General features: G+C 45.2%; 1 protein-coding gene across 1 annotated transcript; it reads left to right on the plus strand.

Annotated features, from left to right (window-relative positions):
* Window positions 1-41: 41 nt before the first annotated feature.
* Window positions 42-7078, plus strand: zmynd12 (zinc finger, MYND-type containing 12). The gene is made up of 8 exons (XM_047040558.1): window positions 42-300; window positions 2192-2333; window positions 2655-2826; window positions 3016-3185; window positions 3720-3842; window positions 3975-4056; window positions 4831-4976; window positions 6703-7078. Exons 1-8 carry the CDS (start codon window positions 188-190, stop codon window positions 6823-6825), a joined length of 1071 nt encoding a protein of 356 aa, XP_046896514.1. The 5' UTR covers window positions 42-187; the 3' UTR covers window positions 6826-7078.
* Window positions 7079-9161: the final 2083 nt, after the last annotated feature.

Raw genomic sequence — 9161 nt, forward strand, 5'->3', positions numbered from 1 at the left:
GTTCAGCTAAGATGTTGCTCTCTGAAGAGTTCTTACTTAGAGAGGAAATAGTTCCAAGGTCGTCTCCATAGAAACTTAAAGGCGTCCGAGCAGAAACAAGTTGCTAGTGTGGCTAGATACCTATACAAATCACATGAAAACGACCGAATAATTAAGTAGCGCTGGTTAACCTGAAGTTTTGTTGGTCATGTCAACCACGCTAATTCCACTTGCCAACCCAAGAGGAGCGAAAAAACTATGTGAGCTTTGTCAAAAACCTGCATATTTCCAATGCAACAAGTGTCGTGTCACTTTCTACTGGTAAGTTTAGCCAAGGTAGGCCTACTTTAATTTCAACATTCAAGTTGAATTCAGCGTTACGTTTGCTGAATTTAAACGTATAGCTAATGTTGTTTATAAAGTCAATGTTGTATATATGTCGCGAAAATCAGAATGAGCGAATCTCAAAATGATTAGACACTAGGTGGCAGTGTTTTCAAAGCAATGAGGCCCACTAAACCAAAGACAAATGGAAACTTGCTTTGCTTCTCAATGTGGTTAGAGAGAGGAACAGCTGGAATCTAAGTTATCCGGGATATATATTTATATATTTAGCTACACGAGAACACTTTAAAGGAGGTATGCTTAGGCTATCATGTGGTCAGAAAAAACACAAACTAGCTTTATGCAACACATCTTTCTTCAATTTAATTACAATGGTTGGTGTCAGTTCATAACATGTTAGAATCTGTCCGTGACAATTTGGGGAAGTAGGCTACTTAAAGCCAGCCATGTAGTTCTTGGTGACAGCCTCTACACTAAGCTGTAGGGGATGAGCCAGTAAATCTTTTGCCTTAGAGGAAGCTTAAAGCTACTTCTATCCCTGGCTCTCTTGTATGGCTTCATGCCTTTAAAACGAAGCGTTTGTCTCATGTGATGTGCATTTTCGTGAATCAATGGAGCATTGTACAGATCGCTCAAATATGCCACAAAACGAGAGAGAGAGAGAGAGAGAGAGAGAGAGAGAGAGAGAGAGAGAGAGAGAGAGAGAGAGAGAGAGAGAGAGAGAGAGAGGGAAAAAACAACTGGTCCACCTCTGGGCCAGCTGTCGGCCTGTTTGGATTAATAGACTTGTCTCTGTGCCAAGCTACTGCATAAGAGCCGTGCTGCAACGCTATGACCAGGGACCTCTCCCCATTTCCCCTCCAATCCCTTCCCAATCCTTACCTGCTGCCTGTTACGAGTCTGAGAATCACAGTCATGGTAATCTCTGTCAGAAAGAGTGGCTCCAATATCCTGGAGAGCCCCATGACTTCTGTGTGTGTGCATGTGTGTGTGCATGTGTGTGCATGTGTGTGCATGTGTGAGTGCATGTGTGTGTGCGTGTGTGAGTGTGCGTGCATGTGTGTGAGCACATTTTCATTCCTCGGGACCAGTCAGCCTGCCCATAGACTGAGTGTTATTGTTGCCATGACGTGGCCACTGCACTGCTTTTGAATCCAGACCAGTAAAAACACTGAGGAAGGAACATGCGCGCGCCGTAGAGAGAGAACACCATGCGGAGGGAGTCAGACCAGAGTTTCCAAAGCTGTGAGGAGACGTGAGGAAAAAGCAGGATGAGCTAAATTACAGACTTGTTATGTAATGACATACAATTTAGCATTCCTTTTGTGAAAGTGAAAAGACTGCACACAAAAGAAAATAGGGAGATGGGGTGTTTCGGTGTCTTAACCGGTTAAGAACGCACACCACAAGAGCAAAAGCTTTACTGCATAGGCCTGGGTTCGATTCCAGCCCAGAGCATTTGCTGCATGTCATCCCCTCCACTCTCTCCCTTACCCTTCCTGGTTGTATCAATCTGTCACTGAAATAAAGCCGAATATTCTCACACACACAAAATACAGGGAGGTGGCCTTTTTATTGAGATGGAATACAATTCATGCTAACTCATGCTGTGGGGAAGATAAATAAATCACAGTTACAGCTCTGTTTGAGTGTCTAGATGGTACGTACCTGCATACTGAATGGCCTGACATATCCATGTGAACACAGTTGGACTTGGACATGACCTGACACATTTAAGCCTCCACAGTGATGCTTCCACCCAGCCTTGAGAGATTTACACAGCACAGGTCAGCGAGGGCAGAGGAAATGGAGAGAGGGAGCGACCTTTCTGGATTGGAACACAGCCCTGTGTGTCTGTGTTTCACAGTGACACAGAGCACCAGCAGGCAGACTGGGTGGGGATCCACGACAAGGTCTGCCAGCTGCTCATCCCCATCCGCTCTGCTGTGCCCTTTCACTCCCTGCAGTCCGACAGAGACCTCCACCAGTCCCAGACACGGCACAAGCAGGTGAGGAGGTGGTGGAGGAAAGGGGGGGGGGGGGGGGCAGGAGCAAGAGGTATTTATGGCGTGAAACAGACACACAGCATTCCATTTTGACGTCTTTAGTGTGTTCCTTGTGCACTTTCAATTGTTAACCTATCATAGATGAGTAACTCTCCTGACAAAACCCCTACACAGACTTCACACTATACTGCTTCTCATATATATATATATTGGAAGTTGATATCAGCACAACACAAACTGGGCATGTCTCAGGGGGTCAGAGCAGTCATTCACATCGACTCAGCCTGACTTCCCCCACACTCTTGACCTGATCCATCTCTCCAGGAACAACTGATTGAGATCTCCAGGTCAGTGGCCCAGAACAAGCTGTTTGAGGGGAAGTTCCAGGAGTCTCTACCTGCCTCTCTGCTCTCCCTGCGCTGTGCCATGGACGTGTATGGTCCCAGCGCAGCCTCGCTGGTCCCTGCCTACCTGCTGCTGGCAGAGGCCAACGTCGGTGAGACTCCCCAGATAGACCACCCACCTGGCTTCTTACGGAAATAATACATTATCGGCACGACCCAATGCTAAGTCGGTCTGTGAATATGTCATCTTTGAGACCTCGACTACAGTGGCTCGTTTGCGGGATGCTGAGGCACGAGGCATGCTGAGGCACGCGTCCGCGCGTGTGTTTGTGTGTGTCCAGGTCTGGGCAGCCTAGCGCAGGCTGAGAAGTACCTGTCTCAGGCAGAGTGGACCGTGACCAAGACCCCGGACTGCAGCCAGGCGGTCCGCCACCAGCTACACCGCAACCTGGGCCGACTCTACACCTCCACCGGCAACCTGAAGGGAGCGCTGTTGAGCTTTGCCAACGACGTGGGTGGCACGCACGGCCTGCAGTGTTTACCATAGTCAGCAACATGACATCATCACTCACAAGGAGGCAGGATCCTGGCAACCGACATAAACAATCATTGAAATATGGATCTGCCAGGACCGCTTTAACAGGAGTGCCTCTAAGTCGAGCATTCAGGGCACACCCACACACGGCCGAGAGCACATGAGGGGGCAGTTGACCGGTTGTCTGATGATGATGTCATTTCGCTGAGTCTTTGCCTTTAAATGTGGTGCTTCTAAAACAGCTAGAGGCAGGGAAATCACTCTTATGACAGTCATATTGCACTCTTATTCTATTGTAGATTCTTTATGTCTGACATTGTATAGTATTGTTTTAGATTTAGACTTGTACTTTTTCTACTTAAGATCCTTATAGGTTGACCGTATGCACTTTCCTGCCACAGTAAATTCCTTGTTTTTGTGAACTTACATGGCGAATAAAGCAAATTCTGAATTCTGAGATGATTAAATGATGGTTGTAGCTTTATTGGAGATGTTCTCTCTGCCCTTCAGGTGCACTATGCCAGTGACGAGTATGGTTTGGATAACATTGTCACTAAAGGAGGATACTTTCTCATGGCCAACGTGTTCATGAAACAGGAAAAGAAGGACATCGCCCATTCCATGTACGCCGAGGTAAACCGCATCTCACACGGAAATGAACAAACATATTTCAGACTGTTTTATGTTATTGTTATGCTTAGAATGATTTACAATTAAACAAAATGTGATGTAATGTGCCTATTTTATGTCAAATTCCTATCATAGGTGGCAAAAACATGGCACTCGCACCTGACCAGACTCGTCGAGGCCCACACTCAAAGCTCCATCTCACTGGAACCATGTTTTGGTGAGTGTGGACATTCATACTAACGACATTACTTACACTTTTAATATTTTGAAGAGTGCTAGTAGCAAGCAGTTTTCTGACTATTTAAAGTGAAACTGGATCTGAGGGCAACCATTGTTCCTGTCAACCTAATGGATAAGCACTGCACTCATGACATTCATTAGTCCCCCATTATGGAATCTTACTAGCAAACACTAGATGCAGCTAATGACACACTGTCACAACATGAGGTTGTGATGACACGAGCCCCAACTGCGATTGGCTCCATTCGCGTATCATTCAAAAATAAGGTCAATGGCGCTAAATTTAGTCAGACTAGCCTGACGTGCTATCCAAGAGCTAAAGCCCAGATTTCCACCAGCATGCCAGCGGCTGACTTAGACCAGTCATGACACATCTCCAGCTGTGCGGCATCCGCGTCGCAACCGCCTATCGCTGCTGCTGCCCTAGTTATAACGCTAAGCCTGTTAGCCTGTATGTAATTTCTCAGGCTTTTCGGCCAGCCACCGCAGAGCGTGACCTTCCTGTGCTAGTTCACCCGCACTGGCTCCTGCTGGGTCATCGTCATACCGGTGTCTACGGCTGGCTGGACATGAAAACATAAAATGGCTGCGTTGTAGTTAAAATACCTTTGGTGGATGCTACAGCACACTTTAGTGGTGGATGACGTAGCTTACCATGACGCTATCAACAGGCATGTGTCCGTGTAAAGTGTGTGCGTGTTTGTCGCTGTACGTGTTCTTAATCGTGTGTAATGTGTGTGCTGACCCACAGATGAGGCCCAGAGGACAGAGGCAGATCAGATGCTAAAGACTATGCTGGAGGTTCAGGCGCAGAACAACAAACAGGATGTGGCCCAGATTGCTCTAGTGACCCACTCCTTGGCTATGTTATGGTTCCTGGGAGGATCTCGTAACAAGGTAAAGGCTCTAGACGCACGCGTACACAAACCGAAAACTAAAAACAGAAACACAGCTCCCTCCGCAGTTTGTCTGCTGGCACCATGACACGTGTCTACACGTGTCTTCACGTGCACGGCACCCATGTAGTGCTGTCTAGAGACGGGATTAGCTCTAATTGGTAAAGCCTTAAAGACTATCACTCGGGATTTAGCGGGAGTTTACGCGACTGGCCTTGTAGTCTAACTCCCCGTCCTGGGGCTCCGCCAAGACTTCTTTCTTATCCAGCAGGGAGGCTGTAGCAGGAGTTTAATGTGAACGCTACAGGTACGATGTGTTCTCTTGCAGAGGCCGGGGTTGCGCCTATCAATACCCTAGGTACAAGATAGGATTTCATTAACCCCTGAGGAAAGGTGTCGACCCTTTGGCCAATGCTGGGTGGGTCCCAGTTCAGTAGATCGGAAAAGGGGGTAGGAGGACGGAAGAGATCAACCTTAACTGGGTTAAGGTTATTAGGTAGCTAGAACACGCTTACCCTAACACGTAAACGGACATAACGGGTTCAATACTACCGCCGTAGAGAAGACTGCCCCTCTTGTCAGATATTATGGAAGTAATTACTAAGGTGAACTTGAGTCGCCATTTTAGGTGCTGATCGTAGCTACGGCCTGTCTTTCAACAGCTAAGATTTTTAAGACATCTTCGGTATCGAAGGTAAGTAAGAATATGAAAAGTTGTAGATAACCTAGAGAATCCCCCTGTTCTTCAAATAAGTATCATTTTGTGTAGGAACAGGAGCGTGCCCGCACACAAACAGGTGTGATCATTTGACATGCCAAACCCTATATGATGTCATGAAGCTAAGCTAACGGCTTAATGTCTTAAAATGGCCAGAGCAACCGGTTCAAGCCTGTTCTCCATAGCTAATATGTCAGCAGGGTCCTCAACCTACTCTGCTGACCTGGAGGGAATAAAAGAGACAACTGAGCCAAGAAAGGGATTTGATTTCCCTCTCAGCCTTGTTATCAGTAGGAGTGAATGAAGGAGAGAGGAGGGGTGCGATACCGTGTCAGCCTACACCAATGTTAGGAGACGCTCTATTGTGGAAATTATCTTCCGAGGAGAACATTCAATGAAGGGCGTTCATTTATTCCGAGCCACTGCCTTCTTCTTGGTATTTGTCACACCATACGTAACTGCTGGTGTCTAATAAATTGCTGAATAGTGTTAAAGACGTTTTGAGTCGAGCACAGACACTCGTCACAGGCGTGTGATAGGCTACCTGTGAACTGAACTGCTTTATGAAACACACAAGGGAGCACTGAGTTGCAAGCTGTACCACTAGGCATGTCTACATCTCAGCTCTTCTCTCTCACCCAGGGGTGTAGCCATTGGTAGGCCTGGGTAGGCACAGGCCTACCCAAAAACGAAAATATCTCAAAAAAATTATGCACTGGGTCCACATCGCAAAGTAAATAAGTTAAAAAAAACTAAAACGATGCCTATCCATTTTTTTCTGGCTACGCCCCTGCTCTCACCATGGATAAATCCAACTACTTGGAGAGGTGTCAGCCATGTTAATTCTCTCCCAGAACAGCGACTGTGATGAGGAAATAGGGAGCTAGTAAATCCAGTTGGGACCCCACCCAACTTATAGTGATATTATATAAGCTGGCTTTTGACTCGACTTAAGCAGTGGGCTCCACTGGCTTCACTTTGTGTGTGTGTGTGTGTGTGTGTGCGCCAGGCGGTGGAGTTTGGCAGGAAGGCCTTGCAGGCCAGCCAGCTGGTACCAGACCCCAGTCTGACAGAGTCCATCCAGCGACTGGTGCTGTTGGCAGGGACAGACCCTCCTACCCAGGCTAGATGACCAGCCGGCAGCACACATGCCCGACACCCGTCCACCAGCCGGCACCCCCACCAACTACCTCCGCTGTCCAGCACTTAACAACCCTGTCTCCTAGGGTTACTGTAGAATCTTGAGGAAATAAAATGTTCTTGACTTGATGTGGGTTCTGACTGACAGTTATGTGAGAGTAGGCAGGACAGTAATGTTCTGTGTTAGCATCGGTTCGATTTTTGTTGTTGTTGTCTAGGGCTAAACGCAAGACATCAAGTTATAAATCCAGTTATTTCCTCTGGTGATTAGATTGTCTTTGATTGAATTGACATTAATAAAATAAGCTTGACATTTCACTGAATGTTGGCACTTTATTCCCCAAATGAAATAACAGACGGACACATTATTCCCGTTTTCAATAATGACTCATTTTAATCAAAAAGAAAAGAAATAAAATAAAGAGGGGGTGTATATTTACATAATTTTGTACAACTTAATTTGCAAACCAAAACCAAATTTGGGATAAATGTTGCCATGCTGTCAAAATGGTTCACAGTAATGATAAGCGCAATGATTTGAACACATTTTCTCACACAAATTTCTTGTATGACTCGTACCTCCAGAAACATGGCCTAAGCAGTTCAAAACCTCTAAAAAAGGCTTTTAACATGTCATCATACCGAGTTTGAGGATGACCCATCTTAAGATAACTGGATCACACTCAATTGATATTCTGGATTCTAACCAGCAGAGAAAGTTTGATTCTCCCCAAAAAGCATGTGACAGATCTGTAGTATTTTTGAAATTTACTCGACTATGTTTCAATCTATATGGGGGGACTGTTGAGCAAAGTCGGCTGTGTCGAACACATCCATGGATTAATGGGAATCTAAGGATCGCTTTAAAATCCTAAATATGTACATTTATGGGATGTTTTTAATATCATTTATATCAAAACAAATAATCAATATTAAAAACATTTAACTCGTTTTATTAGTACTGAATTATACAACAATGCTTGTTTTTGGCATTCAGATTTATCTAGTTGTTGAGAGGCAACAAAACTTGGAATTTGTTGGATTCCTAATGTTCCCTTTTAAATATTTGAGCCAAATATACATTAGCAGCAATTCAGAAATAAATAGTAACCTTGTGTTGTGGTGCAGTACAGACACTAGGGGGGGAGGGGTCACAGACCAGCCCGTTCCCATTGGTCAGTATGGCACACGCTGATGTGTTACATCATCAAAACGAGGACCACTTCACCACTTACCAACAGTTAGCCTAAGCTGTGTCATAAATAGGCAGTTTGACCATCACTTGCTTCCTATCCCTGTCTAAGTTCGGTTATGAGCACTGACTTGAAAAGCTTGGGATAGCCAACCGGAAGATGGGTCTTAGAGAGGCTTTCCCGGTCTGAGCTTCTCAGATCAGCGCTCACAAACAAACTGGGACAGTAAGACAGGAGTTTGAATGTTTACAGGGCACAGATGTACTGAAGCAGGCTGACCTGTGTTGATGTGCTTTCTGGATAAATGCAGTAAAAAGTAGAGATATTATTTGAACAATGAATATGTTGAGAGCAAAATGGTCTTCGTTTCATTCTTTGCTATGGCTGGTCTTAAGGTCTAGAAAGGATATGTCCCATCTTTGATTAACATGAATCTACAAAGCAATGAAAGTGAAATGGCACAGGCTTCATTCTACACAACAAAACATAAACCGGTTCTTTGAAGGTGGAAAAAACAACAAAAAAAGGGGTGACAACACCTATTTTCTGATTGGATCTCCCATGAGCCGTGGTTGCTAGGGTGACATGGTGGTGATCACACCCCCTAGCCTATCATGTCAAGTACAGGGGGGAGGGATTCACAGTTTGTTAACTCTCAGAAAGAGATGTCTTACGCTGAAACACATCACAGTAATGTATTGGTAACCTTCAACCTTCAAAGAAAAAAACGCTGCGTTACTTAACCGCCGAGACTTCGGTTAAAGAAGTCACCTTCTAGTACTTCCGTTTTCTTTTTTCCTGTCTTTATACGCCCTGTTTGGATTTGGCACGCTTGTGGCTCCTCCCTCTTACAGACCCGTGAGATTCCAGCCGGTTAGTAACATTTCCCCCACAAAAACCAAGCTTCACAGCGGCCTCACGTTATTGAGACGAGATTAGTGCACACAAACCACTTTTTCCTTAAAAAAAGAAAAACCATAAATTAGGAGAAAAAACACTGAACATTATAAAAACAAGCAAGGAGAAAAAGCAAAGTGCATGGTACCATGGTTCATGGTACATCGCATCTTTTTTGTAGTTTGAGTTTTTTTTTTTTTCTTCAGTTTGTTTGTCAATACACATGTTTTAGGCGGAT

The sequence above is a fragment of the Hypomesus transpacificus genome, chromosome 18, assembly GCF_021917145.1.
Source record: "Hypomesus transpacificus isolate Combined female chromosome 18, fHypTra1, whole genome shotgun sequence".
Classification (NCBI taxonomy): Eukaryota; Metazoa; Chordata; class Actinopteri; order Osmeriformes; family Osmeridae; genus Hypomesus; species Hypomesus transpacificus.

Coding starts and splice junctions, on each gene's coding strand:
- zmynd12 (XM_047040558.1), top strand. CDS start 188: ATGTCAACCACGCTAATTCCACTTGCCAACCCAAGAGGAGCGAAAAAA. Junction 2,827..3,015: donor GCTGGCAGAGGCCAACGTCG/GTGAGACTCCCC, acceptor GTGTGTGTCCAG/GTCTGGGCAGCCTAGCGCAG. Junction 3,186..3,719: donor TGTTGAGCTTTGCCAACGAC/GTGGGTGGCACG, acceptor TCTGCCCTTCAG/GTGCACTATGCCAGTGACGA.